At 40.6% G+C, this 23,834-nt stretch overlaps 1 protein-coding gene across 4 annotated transcripts in view; it reads left to right on the forward strand.

Moving 5' to 3' along the window:
• tnc (tenascin C) overlaps nt 1-23,834 on the forward strand; it is a 108,793-nt gene that overhangs the window by 71,532 nt on the left and 13,427 nt on the right. For 3 of the 4 annotated variants that reach the window (XM_041194096.1, XM_041194097.1, XM_041194098.1), the window contains 6 exons: nt 7,553-7,825; nt 10,729-10,851; nt 11,307-11,450; nt 12,679-12,798; nt 14,671-14,814; nt 22,184-22,314. In XM_041194096.1, the coding sequence (XP_041050030.1) occupies nt 7,553-7,825; nt 10,729-10,851; nt 11,307-11,450; nt 12,679-12,798; nt 14,671-14,814; nt 22,184-22,314 (935 nt within the window). The remainder of the gene's footprint in view (nt 1-7,552; nt 7,826-10,728; nt 10,852-11,306; nt 11,451-12,678; nt 12,799-14,670; nt 14,815-22,183; nt 22,315-23,834) is intronic. The other variant, XM_041194100.1, reaches the window with a different exon arrangement.

The following is a 23,834-nucleotide window of genomic DNA, read 5'->3' on the forward strand; positions in this document are numbered from 1 at the left end:
ATTTAACAAAGTTGTTTATTTTGTCCACTTGACTATTGGTAATTAAGTAGTTTCTTTTCTGGGGGGACAGTAACTTTACTATAGTGTATCACTGTTGCTGATTAGTTTGTGTGCATGTATTTTGTGTTAATTATTACAAACTCCATGTTGGAAATATACTTCAGATTTTACCAAGTAGGAACATTTGCTCTGAAATGGTATTTTGACAGAACAGGTGTGACTAAAATAAGTATTTCCATGAACCTTCCTTCCCTTAGAAGAAGAAGCTGAACTTGGCAACCTAGTTGTTTCAGGTATTACCTCAGAAGGCTTCACGCTCTCTTGGACAGCAGAAGATGAGGCATTTGATTATTTTATCATAGATGTTAGAGATTTTGACAGCTCGCTTGATCCAATACAACAAGTTCTTTCAGGCAAAACACGAACTACTGACATCTCAGGTCTAGTAGAAGGCACTGGATACCAAATTAATGTTACTGGCGTAATTCAAGGCTGGCGCACACAACCTCTTACTGCTGCCACTGCTACAGGTATTACCGCTTGCAGAAAGCATAAAAATACACCTGCTTTCATGGTTCATTTATAATACTGCTTGGATAATTTTCCTTTTTAAAATAAAATACAACTGTTTCTAGTTGTAATGATGTGGCTAACTACCATACTAATATCTCCGAATGCATTTGGAAAGAGGCCCTACTCTTTTTTTAGCATGTTTTCTTTATTAGTGTTCATATTTCTTTCTTTTCATTCCCTCAAGTCTACCTTATCGACTTAGAAACTTCTTCAACCCAATGGTGTAGGATAGGTTGCATTAGATGCACCTTTACTTTGTAAGCAGTAGTAGAGCACAGATAGACAATAGCGTTGACAGTGACAGGATGCAAAGAGAAAACACGACCAAATCAATCAAACTTGGCAGGGTCAGTCACAGTCCAAGTACCAGACCAGTACATGCTATGCCATGCCAATAGCCCCAAATTCCATTGCCATCTTCAGGTCACTCTGTGCACAATAACTAATGAGTTCTGTGTTATGCCTTCCAAATATTCAGCTTTACCACATCTACTTAAATGAAAAATATATATTTTTTTTAAAATAAAAATCCAGTTGGCCATTTTTATATGTGACTTTATATCAGACTGCAATTTGAAACCCAAGTGCTATCTGACTCCAATTTGAAACCCAAGTGCTATCTGACTCCTGTTTTCTGACTCTAACATGTTCCACAATCAGGTTGAGTTGACACTTGAGTTATAAGGGGAGATTTTCGTGGGTTTGTGCTCAAGTGCACTGGAATACCTAAGCACAGCCCGTATCTTAGAATCAGATGGGTAGGAGCACATGCTGCTCATCACAATTCAGAGCAAACACTCAGGAAATCTTCCGCTCTACTAAATTAATTATCTAATAGGTTAATTTACACTACTTTGCATTGATGTAAAATCCTTTCAAATGCACAGGGGCACCAAAGTTGTAGTATCATTGACCCATTGCACAATTAAAACTCATTGATGTTTTTAAGCAAATATCAGCTATCTGACTATGTAAAACTATTTCCAAGGATAACTAAAAATTTTCCAGGAAAGTAAATTAAAATTCAGTGCTGTTTGGTTAAAAAATGTTACATTAAGATTAAATAATTCTAACAAAGTGGTGAAAGTGAATCATTTTACTTTTTGGAACTGTAACTGTACTGCCTGCATATATTTATGTAGTTGTTGTAGTGCCATTGACTTTCTGCAGTTACCATAGTGTGTATTCCTGTGGTAAATGAACAACTGTGTTAATTGCCCACTTATATAATAGACCCATCTAGCTGCAGAAACTCTGCGGTTATTAACATGGCCAAATAGTCAGCAGTTCCCTCACTTAGAATGTGCATGCTTTGCCTTCTTGAAAAATGGGTATGCCCCAAATTTCTGCAGGATTCTCCCAATCTCCTGCTAAAACTATGTGGCCGTAGATCAAAAGAACACCAGGAAATGAGTGCAAGTGGTCAGTTTTAGCCATTTCACTGGGAATTCCACAAATCACAGGAGAACCTCTGAGGATACTCCAGGAGATGTTGTCAACTCTCCAGGATAGGCCTGGAGTCTCCAGGAATTGAAGATCAATCTCCAGGGCACTGCTATGTGCAACCCTGGAAAAAAATCATCAGGACATTAAAAAATATACCTTTCAGTCATTTTCCTTGAACATTTCTTGTTACCAGATAAAAATATTGAAAATGGGTGGGGGGTTGGGGAGGTTATTTAGCTGATGGCCAAGCGCTATCTAATTGGGTAATGTATCTTTTTTGCTTTCCAATTGGCGTAGGAAGGCAGTGCTTCACAAGGAGGATGTGTTGGCCAACTAATGGCCGGACCATGGGGTCAAGTCATGTGATGAAACCTCCTGGAATACATTTAATCACAGTTGGCAACCCCAATTCCAGCTGCTCATTTCTACCTGAGTAGATCTAAAGCAAAAGTGCCCAGAGATGAACCACTTTGCAAATGGTGGATCTGTTGTTTTTGATGTAGTTCCAAAGTTTAAAAGTCTTATGGAAAGATCAGTGAAAAAAATTATGGCGCCAGTGTTTTTATTATATAGTGCTGTTACTTCATATGAATTGAAAATTTGACATTTAACCAAAATTGCACTTAAGAAGGCAAGCCGAAGTAAGTCTATTAAAGATAATGGGGGTGAAACTAGTCTACGCCAGCAATGTGAAACATGCTTGTACCAAATCAAAAGCCTGGTATAAGCTGTGCCAGTTTTTATTTTCCATTGACTTGGAAAATATTGTCAAGATTTTTAATTTCAAACCAAGTACAAGCAACAGTGAGACTGGGGAAGATCCTCCAAAAGGTGTTTAAACTAGTGTTCTGTAAGGACATGATGAAAAATCACCTGCCAGTTTGCCATGAGCCTGTCTCACACAGCTAGCTTAAACCAGTTTCACCCACAATAAAGATAAAATCATATCATGGAAGAATCTAGAACAGTTTTACAATGATCAGACTATGGTGTAGATTTTGATTTGTATAATAATGTGAAGCATGTGATAGCGTAACACAAGCTCACACAAAAATCGAGGGAGATATAAGACTGCCAACTCACTATTACCTGCTTTATACCATCAACACAAAGATTAAAATCTATCCCTATGCTTTTCTTAATTGCCTTTCAAGTTTCACATTTGCAGCCTTTCAAGTTGAGGTTTGGTAACACCAAATTATTGCATTTAATTTTGAATATGGAAGCTGATTTTTAGTTCATTAAATAAGTACACAGATGGACATTGCTAGGGATTCCAAAGCATTTTATTCTAGTATCCTTCTGGAATAAACTTACATTCTAACTCATTTGTCATTGGAATGAGTGGGGGAAAAGGGTCTGAAGTTGGGACCTTTTGAAAACTTACATCTAAATAGATATTGCTTACATTAAACTGGCATTTGGATCTCACTGCATGTGAGAAGTAGAGAAGTTGCCCTGTGCGATAATTCATGGGCTCTCTCTTCATGCGCCTCTGGCTATGCAGTGACATTCTGATGAAAGATGATAGTTCAAATTGTGTACTATAATGTGAAATGATCTTCATCAGCACTTGATTAATATACTAAGCAGAATATTCCATGTATGGCAAAAATAGATGTTTTAAACTCTCTTAACTCCATTGACCAGATGGGCCATTCAACATTGGAAAATTTGGGTTAATCAAGGCATGCCACTCAAGGGAGATAATGAGCAGTTAGATCATAGAATCCTAGAGCACAGAAGAAGGCATTTGGCTCACTGTGCCTGTACTATCTCTGAAAGAACTGTAAGAAGACATGTAGGGGAAGAGGAAATAATTAGGCTAATGAAAATGAACTTTCTTCAGCCTTCTTGTTAGACACTTATGACAGATGAAAAGAAATAGCATGCAACACTTACTGTCCTTTAATGTCATACCTTTGCATGTGTTATGGAATACTCTGTGGAAATACTTTAAGTTGCACAAATTGCTATGTATCCTTTATCTTCCATAAGCCTGCCAATAACTTAGTAATCACCTTCTGCATGCAAGATTTAATGATAACCATTTATAGTAGTTATAATAGAATGGAATTGCTTAGGGTGTGACAAATTTCCTATTATTACTTTGTGATTAAGTAGCAGAACAGAATTGTGTTTCACTCTTGAGAATATTCCACTGGCCTCCAGCTGAAATCAGCTTGCAATTTTTAAATGAGGACTTAACTTGTCACAACTCCATACCAGAATCTTGTTGATGTAATTATCCTGATACAAAGCTCAAGTTGAATCTGTTGCTGAGAGTTCATGCACCTTTTAGTTTCAGTACAATATTTTCCTATTCGCTTATATATCAGGTCATGCATGATCATGAGCCATTTGAGATATTTTTGTTTCTCACCCTTGCCTCTCCTAAATAAAGTGCCTCATGTTGACATATGATCCCATGAGCTTTGACAGTCCCTTAACATGACCATTTGTCATGTGTGTACCGAAGTGGTGTTGGCTGGCTGACTTTGGGAGACACCATTTGCAAGTCCAATCCTATCCTCTTATGTCCACACTTTCACTAGATAGAAATAGAGTGGGAGCTGTTGCTGATTATTTTGTTTATCTCCTCCTAGTCTAGGAACACTTAAGACCAATTGTACTACCCATTTGTGGGCCTGGCTGAAATCAGCTAACTCAGGGCATTGAGGGTACGTATATCTCAGTGATACAGCATCTGTGGAGAGCCCAAGTATCTTGTTCAAAACATTCCCTTTTCATTGAGCCGAAAAGGTGCTGCTTCAGTAATGACCTCCCTAACATCATAAAACGTTTTTCGGAATCCTTACATTTAATGTTGACTAGTTTCTTTTTGTTTTAGGCATTTAGTACATGGCCAATGGCCATGTCTGCGAACCAGTGAAGTGTGAGTGCTAAATAAGTTCATAAATTTAAGTCAATAGTTGTGAAGTCATAGCCAGGTACTGTTTGATAAGAACTTTAGACAAAGCATGAATATGACAGCTGTCTTTCATTTATAATGTTCTTCCTAAAATAATTCCCTGTTTCTCCAGAGGAAAAGCCCAAAATGGAAAACCTAGTGGTTTCACACATAAACTCCTACGGATTCAAAATCTCATGGAACGCAACGGATGGGGCCTATGAAAGTTTTGTTATAGTGGTTAGAGATTCTGGCAGGTTGTTGGAACCAATGGAACACAGAGTGTCAGGAGATCGTCACTCCATTAACATCACAGGCCTGATCACTGGGATTGGTTATGATATTAATGTCTATGGTGTAGCCAGTGACAAGCGCTCTAAGCCCCTATATACTAAGACGGCAACAGGTATTTTTAATCAATTGAGGTCTCCGTTGCTTGTTTGTGTATGTCTTTATTGACAAGAAATTTTGTTTCTCTTTCAAAGTAACACATTAACTCACTGCAAACTTTATTCAGACTCAGAGCATTCTCGAACATCTTTACATTAATGGTTGTTTGTACTGTGTTTTTTTCAGAATTAATCAATTTAAATAAGTCTTTAGGGAAAGGGCTCATGGATGAAACACTCATTTTGGATTATATCAATTGCAAAGTAAAATGACATTAAAATTTGATTTTTAAAAAATTAACATTGTGAAATATCTTCAAAGTTGATGGGGGTGAGGAATTGTTCTACACCAGCAGTGCAAAATGAACTTGTGGCGAATCAGCAGATGACTTTTCACTGAGCCAGTTTTTATTTTCCATTGGTTTGAAAATATTAGCCAGATGTTTAATTTCGAACCAAGTAAAAGCAGCAGGGAGACTCGGGAGCAAGTCTTCGCAAAGAGTTTGAACTATCGTTCTGTGAACATCAGTGGAAAGAAGATCAGGGGCAGTGAAAACTCAGCAATTCGCTCCGAGCCTGTTTCAAATTGCTGACGTAGATTGAATTTACCCACTTGTGTTTAAGCTCTTCACTTCCCACACTGCACTTGATGTGGAACAAGCCTAGATTTCAGTTCAAATGGCTATTATCAATTTGTATTCAAATAATGGAATACCACACCATTATGCAGCTTTTTATGAGTGAAAATAATGCAATTCAAAAATAAATGAAACAGTTTTAATAAGACATTAATGTGTGAATTGACTTTTGGGAACCTGAATCCAGTTGCTAATGGACATGAGCTCACACCATCTATCCTTAATTTAGCGCAAATGAAGCCTAGGTGGTCTGAAAATGGAAAGTGACACATTGGCACTGTACAAATATTCTGAGGATGGAGTTAATAGCAAAATAGGGGAAGCTGCACTCTGCCTTTGAGTATCATTCCTCCCTGAATGTGCTTGAAGCTGACACACCTAAAGTGGAAAAAAAATGTTCAATTTCCCATGATTCCTCATCTTGATGAGAATAACAAAAAAAAATTTGTCTCCTAGTAGGCAATAAACCAAATGAACATTAATAGATAACTTTGCAATTACGACTTGTGTCATGATGAGGGGAATGATCTGAACTACATTGAAGGCCTCCTGAAAATGCAACCTTTATGTTTATGCATGGCCTTTTCGAATTGCTCAATCATTGTTACGGTCTTCTCCTGAAACATTGCTTTCAATCAGAATCGTGGCTTTTAACTGTTGTCAGACTGTGTCTAACCTTTTTACCTGTCTCCTTAGAATGTACTGGACTTAATCCGTGAAACAAGGGTTTCATATGGAAAATGCTGACTGACAGTGTGTCCAACGTGCTGTGTTTATTTTCTTGTGAATACTGAAACCTATTACCTAGTTGTGGACAAACTAATCACTATGTTCTTCCAGCATTCATTTTTTTTTTTACTGGAACAATATAATTGCTTATGATTACACTTAAATATTCCTTTGTGATCCCTCTTGTTTTCAATAACCAAATTATTTATTTTGTATGTCTGAAGCACTGCTTGATGCTTTCTTTAGAATTGATACTTCGTGCATACAACATTCTTATGATGAAGTTCAATCAATGCTTGTACGAAATCTAATGAATATCCTTGCCTTTTTGTCGTTGTTAATTTTCCATTGCTCGTATGTGTCTCATCTTCCCTTTACCCTGTCGCTTGGGTTGATTACCATTTTCAATAAGCCCTACACTCTTTCTGAAACAAAGTGGACTGAGATCCTTAGTGCTGGAAAGAATCAGGGTTGGCTGAACTGTCAGCAACCCAGATTCATCCACAGCAGAGAGGTGGCATTAACAGCCATTAAGGAGTGTTTCTTCCTTTAGAAATGCCACATAATCAATTAATAACTGACTTAACTTGTAGGTTTATGGCTGGGTTTTTTTTTCATGATTCCAGATTGTTAACAGAACCAATAGATATTCCAATAAAATTGTTCTACAAATTTTGGAAAATACACTGATATGTGATTAAGTCATTCAAGTTGGAAAACTGTTTGCTTTCATTATCCATCGTCCTTACTGTCCTGTGAGAGCAACTTTTGTTTCTCGAGAAATTAACGTTAATAAGAAAAGTTATTACTTATAATTGAAAGGCATAAAGGAAAGCAGAAACTTACATAACTTGTTTCTCCCTCAGAGGCCGAACCTGAAGTGGACAACTTAGCAGTTTCCAATGCTACCTCAGATGGCTTCACACTTTCTTGGACAACAGATGAGAGTGACTTTGATAACTTTAATATTAGAATTAGGGATTCCAGAAAGGAATTTGCTCCTCTGGACTATACAGTATCGGGTGACCTACGAACAACTAGCATCACGGGCCTCCCCGATGGTACTGAGTATGATATTTCCTTGGTTGGCATTGCAGAGGGACGACATTCACAGCCAATAAATACCATAGCAGTCACAGGTATTACTGTATTTTTTTTTAACAGACTCTGCACTTATTTCCTTTTTACATCTAATTGACTAGTGATTTTTCTCCAGGTTCAACTTTTTTTTGTTTTCAGAAGACTATTGACAAGCACAGAGACTGCACTTTGTTTTCTTAAACCTCACTTATAAATATTTCCACTTCTATTTTTGCCCCTTTTAGGACTCTCCTCTGCCACCTTTCTTGCTTCATCAAATAGATTTCTCTGGTGCGCCATCAACCAGCAATAGGCAATTCTCTGCAGAGTGGGGCAGTTGTGTCAAGCAGGAGACACAACTGCACAGAACATAAGGCATAGTTGTTAAGAGTAAAAGTCCCAGTTCTGTCTAATGATCCTGCATGTTAATAGAATCCAAGGCAGTTGGTGAAGTCAAAACCAAGACACAAAGCTTTCCTTTACTGAGAGAGTTTATTGACTTTGTTCAGTCTCATAATTCTCCTCAACCTCAGTACCCCAGCTGTCCCCTATTTATATATGCTCAAAGTATTTAATTAAACAATGTCCTGCACCTGTATATCCTGACAATGCAATTAACAAACCAATAACACCGCAGTGAAGAAGATTTGATTCTGCAGTGCTGGTGATGTGACCTTATTTAAAATGTATAGTTCAGCAGCTTAGCCATGCCCTTGGCCTGTAGCCTGTACCTAGATGCATTCTGCCACTGGAAAGGCCTTTATCCAGACTACACAGTTGATTCAGTTTGAGTGGCCATTCAGATATATAGAAGTATTGGAGTAGGCTTTCAAAAAGGTCCTGCGTTAACATTTAACTCTTTCTCTTTAACAAAAGATTGAATTCAGCTGCATAACATGGCAGTTTGGAACCTATGCTCATTTGTTTGGTGAGGGAGGGTTGTGATTGATGGTAGTGGCAGAGAGCAGGTTAGAGTTGAATAGAAAAGATGTTGAGGATAAACAAATATTCTGGGGTTTTTATTCTGTAACTAGCTTTAAGAGTCAAGGTATTATCTCACCAAATCTTTCTATAATGACACAGCCAATGGTAAAGGCTGAATTATTCAAATCCCAGAGGGAAACTTGAAACAACTCACTTTTGCGATTTATATGTTTCTAGATGCAGGTTTTGAATTCAGTAGTAATAAGACCACTGTGTCTCAAAATGCTTTTTATAAAACTAAATTAAACATTTATTAATTCAATAAAGATTGTAAACACATATGTCTACAAAATTACTACTATAATAACTGCAAAACTCCCCTAATTAACCTGACTCAATTACACCCCCGTTAAGGCAACTGTAAAACTTATATATATAATATATATATATTTCTCTTTGAATATAAATTTTCCATTGTATCACCAAGCTTTTAACTTCACTTCTCCTAACAATAACATCCTATCATCCCACAATTTTATTAGTAAGCTGAAAAAAAAAGCTTGGCGTCTTCTAGCTAGGTATAAGATTCACCCGCAGTCTTGAATGGTTTCTTTCAACAGATGCAAATTTACACTTTACCTTCTACCCTCTTTACATTAATCTAATTAACATCTCAACAGTACTATACATCAAAGCACCCAGACTAGCTGGTTTAAATCCAATTAAGACATGCACAGACACACATAGAGACACAGACCCCACTAGAACTCTATTTTAAAATAATTTCCAATTACATTATTATATCATCCATCAACACAATGCTTAAATGAGTAAATTGTACAAATATCTATGGGCTTTAAATTAAACAGTTTTTTTTTATTCTGTTTTCTCCTGTCATTTGTCAGTAATTCATTGAAGCCTTCCTGTCAAGAATTCCTGCATTCTACTTACTAAAAGACAGTCTTTTTTAATGATTTGTTATCAGAATGTTTGAAGACTATCACATTTGGTGCTGTTGCGTTGATTCTTACTTTGTACAGATGCTTTGAACAATTTTGCTCTACAGCTGTGATGTTTTAGTTGATTTGCCTTTTTTTTTGCTGTTTGATGCTGTAGCAACGTTTTGGCTTTCAGTGTATGTGCAGAGCTGTCAGTGAAGTGTAACAGAACCATCAATGCTCTCCACCTCCCTGGATTCTTCACTTAGCCTGGATGAAATTGCTTCTGCTTTTCTTTCATAATCATGAACACATTTTCCATCTTGTTTCATTTACAAGAACTATTTATGCAGCTGCTGTGTACACAGCTTTGATTTTGCGTCTAACATCCTCTTCCTTGCGCTGTGAAACACTACAATTGGGATTTAAATGCATGCTTTGATTGATTTGTACTCCTTTGTGAAACAAAGGATCTGAAAACCATATATGAACCAAAAAGACATTCTAAAGATAATTAGTTAAAAGGACGCTGTCTCATGAAATGTGTTCAGCAAACATTTTTGTTTGGTGAGGAGACCTGTAGTGTTCTATATAGTTTTTGTCGCAACATTGACATCATAAACAGTGTTGCATTTTACTATTTCATGTTTGCAGACAAATGGACATAAAATGCCAATCACATTTTCATAGAGATGATTGGCCTGTTTAAGGATTAGGTAAACTAGTTCACAAAGTTCTAAGCCTGTGATGCAAATGCATGGCTTTTGCTGTGTTTTATGGTAGTTAGTGAGTTATTATTGCGGGATCTTTTTATTTTTATTTACTGTTCTAAAGTTTGCTTTGTCTTATTCTAGTTCTCTACTTTTGTGTTTGATCGTATTTTGTTTCAATCTTAAAATAATGGTATCTATGCTTTCAGATAAGATCCTATATTGTATGTCTGCTAAAGTAAGACATTCAATGTGTAACATTAGAAATCAGTTCTCCTCTTAACCTGTGTTTGTTCGAGTCTTGTCATGGTTTTCCACAGATTTGCTAAAATGTCCATTTAGAATGCAATTAGACTATGTTTGGCTTTCTTTTCCAACTCTTTCTAACAGGGCTAGGATCTCCTAAAGGCCTGCAGTTTGCAGATGTCACCGACACCACATTGGCAGTCTGGTGGGACCTTCCCAGAACCTACATCACCAATTTCAAGATTATTTATGTGCCAGTTGATGGAGGTAAGATGTCGCATTGGCTTGGCAGAATGTCTATTTATCCGGTGTTCAATATAAAACAAATCTGCATCCAATCATTGACTTTACAATGTAATATAGAGGACCTTTCAATACAGTCATCATCAGTGAAATGGGCCCAAATTTCTTGATCAACCTGCACCAATTCCTCACTGATTCTGAGATTTGTCAGTTGATTTTGCAAGGGTCACAACCTTCACTTGCCCCTTATACTGCCTGAAATGATGGTAGAAGCACATTCAACAGTAACTTTCAAAAGGAGTTGGATAAATACTTGAAAGGGAGAAAGTTACAGGGCTATGGGGAAAGGGTAGCTGGAAGTGGGGGGCGGGGGGTGGGTAGCTCTTTCAAATAACTGGCACAGGGCATGATGGACCAAATGGCCTCCTTCAGTGCTGTAAGATTTGTAAGATCCTACAATTCTGTATCTATTTTCACAGGTCCAAGCAATACAGTGACAGTTGATGGCAGCAAGACTCGAACTACACTGCGAAAGCTGACCCCAGCCACTGAATATGTAATCAAGGTCATCTCTGTTAAAGGGTTTGAGGAGAGTGAACCAATTTCAGGCACAGTGCAGACAGGTAAACTAATGGACAAAGCAATTACAGAGTATACATTCCATATTGTCAAAATATCGTATTGTTCATGGATAAGTGACCATCTGCCCAAAGTTTAAAATGTTTATTGTACAAGTGCAGCACTTTCCATTGGATATTTGTGCATATTTGTGGAAGTAACAGGAACTAAAACCTTAAGTAAACGTTGATATTTAATGGTTTGAATGACTGGCAATAAAGCAACTTAATGCAGGTTAAACTTAACTGAAAAAGCATAAGAAGTCTGTGGTCCAGCGAGCAGGGAATCTCCAACAACATAAACTGAGCCAAAGCCTCACTTGCACTTCTATTTTCAGATTGGGTTATGCCAGGAACTGTCCAAAAATATTTCAAGACCACAGTAATCCAATCAATTGCAGAAGCATTGATCTCTTCCTGTTGGCTGTATTCCACGGTGTAAATCAGGCCAGCTTCCAAGATTCAGCCCATCACAAGCCATGAAAGTATAGCTCTAAGATTCCGCTGTCAGGATAAAGAAATTAAATTTCACTATCTAAATCCAGGGAGCCAGGCCATTTTCATGCTGTGGGTCTTGAAAGGGTAGGCTATGGAGACTTAACTGCAACTGAGCATAAAAGTGAGAGCCATATGCAGAAGTTGCTCCATGTAAAACAGAATTCAGTGATAACTGAAGTATGAAAGGGTCTTCACTGCAGTCACAGCACCTTAATAATAGTTTGTGGATTCAAAAAAGGTGGTGGATAAGACTCCCATCTTGTTATGAGAATGTGCAATGAGCTTTATCAAAATGGTTTGAGGAGATGGAGAGCACGGCTCTGACAATTCAAAATTCTAAGTTAATGCATAAGAGACCCAAGAACACGACATTAAGTGGCAAAAGATGTTGCTGATTTTCCGTCTGGGGAGTATTAGTCCATCACCACTGTTCTCCTAGTTCACACTTCCGGATCAGAGCATGGATTGAAGTTCTGGATGGGAATAGAGTATAATTGTTTTATTCCGGGACTATAAAATGTTGAAATACACTTTAAAATTATACTTTACAATTGTACATACAAACAGCATATATGTCTACAGTTCCTGCTCTCAAATAAAATGGTTAAAATGAAAACAAATTTTAAGAATTGTGTTCTTAGAGTTAGTGGAACAATATTCTAATTTTATTTTTTGGGAATCTAGATTGCACAGATTTGAAAGTAATCTATTGTGAATTATTTTCGTTGATTGACAGCCTTGGACAGTCCATCGGAATTAGGTGTTGTGAAGGTCACAGATTCTGAAGCCCTGTTGGTATGGAAGCCCACTGTTGCTGCAGTAGATGAATATCTCATCGCCTACAATGCTGAGGGCGGTAAGGGCAAATCAATCAATCATGTTAAAGAATCAATTTAATGTTAAGCATCAATCATATCCTGCAGAGATTTATAAGAAAAAGGTCTTACACAGTGGAAAATTGATTTATGATTTTTCATAAAAATATCTAGGGTTGATTTTATTAGTGCTTTTAATACAAAGCCTAATGGTTGTTAAATTGTGGGTGAAATGCAGATCTCCCTGTCTGAATTCACACTGGCTCATAAAATGATCCACCTACCCTGTGAAAATATCGTAAATGTCTTCCTGAAGACTGCCTCTGATAGGTAATAAAATATTTATGACTTCAACAGAAGCACCAACCAAAGGAAATCTTCAGGAAAACATTTACAATGTTGCTATGCATGACCCATAATGATTCTCCGTCCCATTTAGATTCCTGGTCCATTAATTATTATACGGGCAGTTTAGCAATTCCCGTTGACTTTACAGAGTACTTGCATTTTTTTAAAATGCACAACTGGCTGTCAGCCTCTGTAAGAAGAAAAGATAAGCTCCAACATTGTAAGTAAGTGCCCCTTATCAGAACTGAAGATTAAAATTAAAAGGCATTTTAATAGGGCTGGAAGAAAGAAAGAGGGGAGGAGGGAGAGAATCATGGAGAAGGAGGCCTGCAAACTACTTCATTTAAAATATAAAAATAATATAGAAAATGTGCAGTGAGGTATGGGAGTATGAAAGGACAGAAGGATATCCAAATAGTTAGGAAGGTGAAAAGACCTGGGAGAGGTACATGCAAACAAAATAACAAGATAATGGGAGAACAGAAATAGAGGAAAAACTGGCGTTGCCATTAAATCATTTAACCCTATTCATCTTCAATAACACCAGTTTTTGCATCTTATATAAAATCAGACTTTTGTACATCACTTATCTGTGGCACTGAACGAATATCAAGAAAAAAAATCTTGCATTTGTATAAAACAAAGAACTTTATAATTAACCGATTTGTTTTTAAAGTAATGTCACTGTTATATTATTGCTCATTTTCACACACAGCAGCCCAACAGTGAGCAAATGACCAAATGAGCTGTTCAGGTTGTGGTGGCTGAGGAAGGAATAGTAGCCAGGACATTGGGAGAACTCTCTGTTCTTCTTAAAATAGTGCCATGGAACTTATTACACCCATTACACTTCTTATCTGTAAAATGGCACTTCCAATAGTGCAGTTTCCCCTCAGTATTGCACTGAATTATCAATCTAGATTATGTGCTTACATCCATAATAGAATTTGAATCCAGAACATTCCAATAGTATTAAAAAGAAAGTCTTGGCATTTATACAGCCCCTTTCATGATCTCATGAAGTGCTTTGCAGCCAATAACTTTTGAAGTGTAGTCACTGTTGTGATCTATGAAACACAGCAGCCAATTTATACACACAAAGCTTCCACAACCAAGTGTTGTTAATAGCTAGATAACCTGTTTTAGTGGTGTCAGTTGAGGGATAAATGTTGGCCAGGACACCAGGGAGGACTCCCCTGCTCTTCATTAAAATTGTGTTTGTTCACACCCACCTGACAGAGCAGGCAGTGCCTGAGTTTAATGTCTCATCCAAAAGACAGCGCCTTCACCAGTGCAGCACTCCCTCAATACTGCAACCAGTGTGTCAACCTGGATTTTTGTGCTAATGTCTCTGGAGTCTCTTGAATCCACAACCTTCTGACTCAGAGGCAAGAGTGCTACCAACTAACAACTGAACGAAATTGACACAAGAATTGAATTCTATTTCTTGTTATGTAAATAAAAGAGCAGTCTTAATTATGGCTTTGAAATGAAAATGTGTAGCTGCATATCAAATAAATGAATAACCCTTAAACAAGATAATAATCCTCCTTTTTCAACTTCAGAGTCTCCAATAACAAAGCAAGTTTCAGGATCCCTGGTACAGACTGAACTCAGCGCTCTTTTACCTGGCACCCTGTATACTGTGCGGATCCATGCCGTGAAAGGCTCCCTCGAAAGTTCTGCCTCATCCACTACCTTTACTACTGGTGAGTTCTACTCTGCCCTTTACAGGGCCAAGATTTTCACAGGCTGCACACATTGGTGTAACATCGTTTTCCGTAAATGTGTACTGCACAGTTACGCCCTTTTCATTTCTGTGCGGTTCTGTGGACAGAAAGAAAAAGTGAAAGAATTTTTTTATTCATTCATGGGATGTGGGCTTCGCATTTATTGCCCATCCCTAATTGCTCTTGAGAAGGTGGGGGTGAGCTGCCATCTCGAACCGCTGCAGTCCATGTGGTGTAGGTACACCCACAGTGTTGTTAGGAAGGGAGTTCCAGGATTTTGACCCAGCAACAGTGAAGGAACAGTGATATATTTCCAAGTCAAGATGGTGAGTGGCTTGGAGGGGAACTTCACTGACGCAGGTAAACAAAAGTTATTCACCTTCATCATTCCATTCGGTGTTTTCATTTCTTCTTGAGGTATGGAATGCATGGTCTAGACAGTATTTACCATCCAGCCCTAGTTTTCCTGAGTACATTGAGAGTCGACCACATAGTACGAGTGGTCACAGATAGACCAGGCTAGATAGGAGGTAGCAGCTTCCTTTCCTGGCAGGATATTTGTGAACCAGTTGGGTATTTACAGCAAAAAGGGTAGCTGTCATTGTCATTTTCCTGCTGCACTCACATATGCTGTCCATGCTTATCAGGCAGACAGATCGGCTATGTGCCTGATATAGGCTATGTCAGGCAGATAGCACTAGCCATTTACCAGTACCTTTAAAGTCAATCACAAAGATGTCGCTTTGAGCATGTTAAGCATGCCAGCTATTTCAGACAGTCCATTGACCTCGCGACAAAGCCCTGAGCAGTATTTACTGATGTTCTTATCGCCGACAAGAACTGCAGAGAGTCTGCGTGCTGCCCTGGGTGTTCGCACAATCTTTTCTCAGCTGGTTGGTTCGCATTTTCAGCTGGCATTTCTCTAGCTCAGTACAGGAACTGACTGGAAGATCTACCTATTACAAATCGGCGTTTTAATAAGTAAATTCCACTGGGATTACAGTGGGTGGAAATTGGCTTTACTGCCCACTGCTTATAACAGATAAAATCATGTTAACACAAATATGCTTGCTATAAACCTCCAAGTTACCAGATTTATTTAAATCAATTTCACAATTGGCTCTGGTGGAATATGAATTTATGACATTTGAGGTTGATCATTTCATACAGTAACTGGCTGCTGTACCTCTGATTCAAATCTAAATACATAAATATTTCTGTAAAGCTAGTGCAAGTAGACTCAGCGGTAGTTTCATTCAAGGGAGTTGGATCTCGAGTTAAAAAGAAACATGCAGAGCTGTTGGGATAGAGCAGGAGGGTGTGATTAATGGGTAGCTCTTTCAGAGAGTGGAATCTTGTGCCCTCCCCATGGCAGGTTTGGTGGTGGGGGGCATTTAATCGGTGGGAGGGTGGCAGGTGAGAATCCTGCCACCCCAATTAAGACCGTGGAGTCAGGCCAATTGAGGCCTTTAAGTGGCCATTAATCAGCCACTTGGCCCCCACTGGTGTTAGCCCAGCAGTGGGACGTGGGCTCACTTTGGGGGAATCATATGGCAAACAAATGCCGGTGTGTTTGCTTGCAAACTCCCAGGGGGTCCCTCGTTCAAAGGCACTCAGTGCCTGATCATGAGACCCAGCATCAGCAAGTGTGGGAGCCCATTGAGAGGCACCCCTCTGCCCTTACTGCTGACCCCACCCCCTTCTCCCTCATGACCCCACACTGTGACCCCCCCACACCCCCACCTTCTCCTGCCATCGCTCGTCTCTAGCCTGGGATCCAACGACGAACATAGGCCTTGGGTAGGTGTTGTACCAGCAGCAGCCACTGCCACCCTGGTGGGGCTGTTGTTCAATACAGCCACCCAAATCTGATTGGCCGACAGCCCTTGACAAGCAGTCAAGTGACCTGGAGTCCTTGATCCTGGGGGGGCGGCCTGCCGTTGGCCTTTCGAGTGTCTGGTTAGCACATGATGTGGCGGCCTTCCTGAAAGGAAGTGAATTGGGGATCTTGACGGCCCAGTTACCAGTTGTCACCATGAGATTTCACCCAGAGTCAGACAGTGAGAGAAAGGGCAATGAATAACAGGCAGAGGGAGAGAGGGAGGGAGAAGGCAATGAACAACAAGCAGAGGGAGGGAGGGGCAATGAACAACAAGCAGAGGGAGGGAGGGGGCAATGAACAACAGGCAGAGCGAGAGAGAGAGGGAGGGAGAGGGCAATGAACAACAGGAAAAGGGAGAGACAGAGCAATGAACAGCAGGCAGAGAGAGAGAGCAATGAAAAACAGACAGAGAGGGAGAAAGAACAACAGGCAGAGAGAGAAAGGGTATGGACAAAAGGCAAAGGAGAAGAGAGGGGGCAATGAATAACATGCGGAAAGAGAGAAATGAACAACAGGTGAAAAGGGAGAGGGCAATGAACAACAGGGAGAGAGGGCAATGAAGAACAAATAAAGAGGGAGCGAGAGAGCAATGAACAACAGGCAGGGGGGACGGGGCAATGAGCAAAAGGAAGAGAGAGTGCACAAGAGAATAATGAACAGCAGGCAGAGAGTTAGCAAGTGGGGGAGTAATGAACAACAGGAAAACTGGGAGAGAGGGCAATAAACAACAGGCAGATAGGGAGAGGGAATACAATGAACAACAGTCAGGGAGAGAGAGAGAGAAGGGGGCAGTTAAAAACAGGCAAAGGGGGAAAGGGAGGGCAGTGAACAACAGGCAGAGCGAGAAATGAACAACAGGCAGAGGGACAGAGAGCCCAATGAACAACAGGCAGGAAGAAAGTGCAGTGAACAACAGGCAGAGAGAGAGAGCGCAATGAACAACAGGCAGAGAGAGAGCGTGCAATGAACAACAGGCAGAGAAAGAGAGAGAGCGCAATGAACAACAGGCAGAGAGAGAGAGAGCGCAATGAACAACAGGCAGAGAGAAAGAGAGCGCAATGAACAACAGGCAAAGAGAGAGAGGGCAATGAACAACAGGCAGAGAGAGCGGGCAGTGAACAACAGGCAGAGAGAGAGAGAGCGGGCAGTGAACAACAGGCAGAGAGAGAGCGGGCAGTGAACAACAGGCAGAGAGAGAGCGGGCAGTGAACAACAGGCAGAGAGAGAGCGGGCAGTGAACAACAGGCAGAGAGAGCGGGCAGTGAACAACAGGCAGAGAGAGAGCGGGCAGTGAACAACAGGCAGAGAGAGAGCGGGCAGTGAACAACAGGCAGAGAGAGAGCACAATGAACAACAGGCAGAGAGAGAGCACAATGAACAACAGGCAGAGAGAGAGCACAATGAACAACAGGCAGAGAGAGAGCACAATGAACAACAGGCAGAGAGAGAGCACAATGAACAACAGGCAGAGAGAGAGCACAATGAACAACAGGCAGAGAGAGAGCACAATGAACAACAGGCAGAGAGAGAGCACAATGAACAACAGGCAGAGAGAGAGCACAATGAACAACAGGCAGAGAGAGAGCACAATGAACAACAGGCAGAGAGAGAGCACAATGAACAAGAGGCAGAAAGAGAGAGAGGAGGCAGAGAGTGGAAGAGAGAGAGCAATGAACAACAGGCAGAGAGAGGGAGCCGGGGTGATAAACAACAAGCAAAGGTGGAGAGAAGGAGTGGGCAATGAACGAAGGGCAGAGAGAGGGAGAGAGGGCAGGGTGGGCTGAATGGCCTCCTGTGTTGTAATTTTATTTTAACTAGTTCAATGGTCCTATCAAAGCAGTGTTTACCAAACAGAAAGTTTAATTATAAATTCTATGAAAGTTCCCAAAGTACCTATTTTTTTTTTAACGGCCAGGGATTTCAAGTCTTCATCCACAGACAGCAGCACTTTAATCATATTGATGTATGCCAAGCATGTTTACAGTTTCCCAGCATCTTTGCTTAGGTTGAAATGCAACTGGATGAGAAAATGAGTCACATTTAATGATCTGTAAAACAAATATTTTTTTTATTATTTATTTATGGCATGTGGGCATCATTGGCTAGGCCAGCATTTATTGCTTATCCCTAATTGCCCTTGTTCAGAGGGCATTTAAGAGTCAACCACAATTCTGTGGGTCTGGAGTCACATGTAGGCCAGACCAGCAGATTTCCTTCCCTAAAGGGCATTAGTGAACCAGATGGGTTTTTACAACAATCAGCAATGGTTTTATGGTCATCTTTTAATTCCACATTTTTATTGAATTGGAATTTGACCATTTGCTGTGGTGGGATTTGAACCCAAGCCCCTGAGCATTATACAGGGTCTCTGGATTGCTAGTCTAGTGACAACACCAATACTCCACCTATGCAGAATTTAAATAAATTTGAATCTGGTCCATGGTGACTGAGGAATGTTATCAGCGAGCTTGCAGAAGGGGATGATCCTTCGGGTGGTGAAGGGCCTTTAACTGTTCTAATACAGCTAGCTAATGAGTGACAGAGGCTTTGTGGATAGATTTCTAAGCAGTTCTCAGCTGGGAATAAGTGATCTGTGGAGATTCAGTTTGTCCTTTACCAACAAGGCAGCCCTCCTGGGATTGGCATTAAATTGAGCCAAAATTGGTCCCTGGTGCTGGATTCTGGCCATTACAGATGGCAGCTGGGAAATTTCATGAGCATGCAACTGAAGCCAAGACATTGTTTATGCCTTTTGCAATGGCTGTAAAAGTTTGAAGTGTATTTTAATCTTCCCAAAGGTAATTTGAGGTACAAGAAATGGATTGCAATAAATATCGAGGCAGGGAACAGAATCTCTGAGCAATTGACAGAATGTGCTGCAGCACAATCTCATGATTAATGGTTAAGCAAAACAGACGTGCTACCAAATGAAATAGGTGTGAGGAGGGTTACCCTATCTGGCACTCTGTGTCACCCTTCCTGAGATCAGCATGCTCAACAGAGCTGGCAACAAACATGTTGAATATGGAGGTGATGTTGACTTTCATTGGCAGTGCTATCCCTGTGGTGCAGCTTAGCTGCAGGGGTTCTTGCCGCAGATGACACCGATGTGCTCCAGGCTGCAAGGATGTCCAGGAAGGCAGTTGTCTTCGGGTATTGAAAATTGGAGATGCCCGGATCTTCAGATAAACTTATTGGCATAATTATGGGAATGGACATTGTGACTCTGACACATTTTCTTTTGATCAACAGTAGCTGTGGTTACCCAACTGAATTTAAGCCCAAAAAAAATCAGGCATGTTTGAGTTGGATGTGGCAGAGTGTGTAGGGGGGGGAATGTGGGGAGAGAGAGCGGTGGAGCAAAGAGGGGGAGGTTAAAGTCTGAAAAATCTGTTTCCCGCCTCCAGCCCTCCCATTTCCGGCTTTATCTGAGATCAGATGGTGGGTGAGCAGCCAACCCCCTCCAAGGAAGGGGAGTGGGTTGGTATGATAATGAGACCACGAGCATCACAGTCTTTCAGTTTTTCAACTTTAACTGCTATTGGCCAGGTTTCTACAGGAAACCTTCACCGAGGCAAAGATTTAGTAGATTCAAGGCTTGAGAGCCTTTACACCTAACTCCCCTGCTTGCCTCAGGGTTTCTGTGATCGGGGACACCCCACTGACCTTCTCCTCTAAGGACTCAGATCCCACCACAAAGCCCATGATTTGCCCTTCCCAAACCCCAACTGGCTTCCGATCCCACCCCCGCCCCCCCAAATCACAACAGGTCTCCGATTTCTCCTGCCATGGAGTTAAAGCTCACCTGATTGGCCACCCCCTTCCCCTGCTCCCCTCCACCACACTCAGAATCCAAACCCCTCCCTCACTTTGATTTCCCCCTCCCCATCAATTGAACCTTCCCCTGCTATCCCGACCCCTGCAATCAACCTGCCTCTGAGATCACCCACACTCCATTACAGATATAACCTGGTCCTCCAGCCTTCTCCGACTGGCTCAGTGTGCAAATGGAAGCATGGACTGTCATAAAGGCTCGGCTTCTGGATGAGGAACCAATCAGTGACATCGCACACACGCTGTGGATTTAAGCGTGTAGGGGAATCCAGGCTTCTGGGTTTCCTGCGCTATTCAGATTCACCCATCCCCCACACACCAATCAGGCAGGTAAAAATTCTGTTTGCCAGAAGGAAAAAACAGTTCGGACCAATATTCTCGCTCCCCAGTTTTTAAGGTATACAAGACCAATTCTGACCAGTATTCTTATTTCCCAGTTTGTACTGTTTTTTTCATTCTGGGTGATGCCTTCTCCCATCGATGGTGGGTGTGGTCACTCTAACTCCAAGCATGAAGTGTGATTGTTTCACAGCTTTATTACTCATGGAGCTTCCCCATCCAAAAGTAATGAAGAGAACACCAACCTTAGCACCAGGCAGAGCAGATGGAAAACCCCACTAAGCACCATCGGACTATATTATAAAATTGAAATGAAACTATGGCTGATTTTTTCTTAGCAAGCCTGGTTTAAAGCGCCAGCTCAATATGCAAGTGACACTAACTCTCCAGTTACCAGGCACTTGTCCTGCTGCTCTGCCTTATGGACAAGGAAATCCATCTGACCATTTCCTGACAAATGGGTTGTGTATTTACAAAAACTACCTCTGCATTGCCCTGGTGCCGTGTCAAAAAATTGGTTTTCCTAACACCCACAACAACAAATTGCATTTTATATAGCACTTTTATTGTAGTAAAACATCCCAAGGCACTTCACAGAAGCATTATCAGAGAAAATTTGACACCGTGCCTCTTAAGGAGATATCAGGACACATGACCAAAAACTTGGTCAAGGAGGTAGATTTTAAATTGCGACTTAAAGGAGGTTAGAGAGGTAGAAAGATTCAGGGAAGGAGTTCAGGAGCTTAAGGCAGCTGAAGGTCAGGCAGCTGGTGATAGAGTGAATGAAATTGAGGATGCACAAGAGGCCTGGGTTGGAGTAATACAGAAATCTTGGAGTGTTCCTCCCAGGTACTGGCCTCAGTATATCTAGTTTGTTTGGATATTGCTGCTCAGTGCATGAAGCCCAGACTTTGGGAGCCAACAGCACTGGTACAATATAGTAACAGCTAAAGATTCGACTGTATAGAGAGTGCAGCAGAGTGTAAAGGAATTACGCCTGAGAACATGGAAAAGGGAGTGCATATGGAGCCAGGAATCTTTGATAAATGTAACTGAAGAGTACAGAGCCATGGATCAAATCCCTCAACCCTCATTTTAAAAAAAAGCTAACTTCAAGTGGCAGTTGTTTAAACAACGTTAAACAACGAACTGAAAGCTTTCTTGGCTGTAATACAGTCAGTTGCACAGAAAACATGTCAGTGCTTATTTCAAAAACATCATTTTCAGATCCACAGATCTAAGTGCAATCAGTTTTCATTACTTTAATGGTCACATATTTTTATTCCTTTCAAGCCATTGATCCACCCAGAGACTTGAGAGTCGGAGAAATTACAACGAACGATGCACTTGTTTCATGGAAACCTCCACAAGCTAGGATCGATGGGTACATTCTGACAGTTGAATCTGAAGATGGAAGACCACAGGTAAGTCCTGTGGAGTAGAAGCTTTGCTCTTGAACATTTGGAATGACATTCCTGTCATTCGCCACTCTTGTGCTCACATTGACTTTATTCACTGAAATTGGAGAAGACAAGAAATTCACCCCCCTGCTGATCAGAATCAAAAAGAGCGAGGCAAAATATTCAACCCTAAAATAAAATGAGAAGGTGATGAATCATTGGGTAGGTTTTTGTACTTCAGGCCTGGATGTTTAGCATCTCGGACCTCAGGCTTATATAAGAATTATAACACAAACAGGACATTCTACGCAGCAAGTCTGTGTTATCCTTCACTTAAGCAGTAGTCCTGATTCCAAGTGCCTGCCACATATCTTTCTTTTCCTTGAATCACTTATCTAATGACTTCTTGTATTTTGATATGGGTATTGCTTCCATCTCCAACTATGCTAATGCTTTCCATAGCCTCACAATCCTCTATATAGAAAAAATTCCTCCTCCTCTGTCCTATATCTCTCACATTTAGGAACATCGAACATAGGAAATAGGAGCAGGAGCGGGTCATTTGGCTCATGGCTGATCTTCTACCTCAATACATTTTTCCCACATTACCCCCAGATCCCTTGATACCTTTAGTATCTAGAAACCTATTGATCTTTGTCTTAAATATACTCAATGAAAGAGCCTCCACAGCCCTATTGGATATAGAATTCCAAAGAACCACCACCCTCTGAGTGAAGAAATTCCTCCTAAATGGCTTGCCCCTTATCCTGAGACTATGTCCCCTGCTTCTAGACTCCCCAGCCAGGGGAAACTTCCTGCATCTACCCTGTCGAGCCCTGTAAAAATGTTGTTGCTTCAAAGAAATCACCCCTCATTCTTCTTAACTCTAGAGAATATAGGCCCAGTATCCCCTCATAGGACAATCCCGCCATCCCAGGAATCAATCTGGTGAACCTCCGTTGCATTACCTCTATGGCAAGTTTATCCTTCCTTAGCTAAGGAGACCAAAACTACACACAATACTCCAGGTGCAGTCTCATCAAGCCCTACATAATTGCAGCAAGACTTCTTTACTCCTTTACTCAAATCCTCTTGAAATAAAAGCCAGCATATTGTTTGCAGCCTTAAATGCTTGCAGTACCTGCATGTTAGTTTTCAGTGACTAATAAACAAGGACACCCAGGTCCCTTTGAACATCAACACTTCCAATCTCTCACCATTTAAGAAATAATCTGCGTATTTGCTTTCTCTGCCAAAGTGGATAACCTCACATTATATTCCATATGTCATGTTCTTGCCCACTCACTTAGCCTATCTAAATCTTCTTGAAGCTTCCCTGCATCCTCCTCACAACTCACATTCCTACCTGGTTTTGTATTATCAGAAAACTTGGAAATATTACAATTGATCCCACATCCAAATCATTGGCTTAGATTGTGAATAGCTGGGGCCCAAGTGCTCATCCTTGCGGTACCCTGCAAATCACAGCCTGCCAACCTGAGAATGACCCATTTATTCCTACTCTCTGTTTTCTGTCCCTTAAC

Source organism: Carcharodon carcharias, chromosome 8 (genome assembly GCF_017639515.1).
Source record: "Carcharodon carcharias isolate sCarCar2 chromosome 8, sCarCar2.pri, whole genome shotgun sequence".
NCBI lineage: Eukaryota > Metazoa > Chordata > Chondrichthyes > Lamniformes > Lamnidae > Carcharodon > Carcharodon carcharias.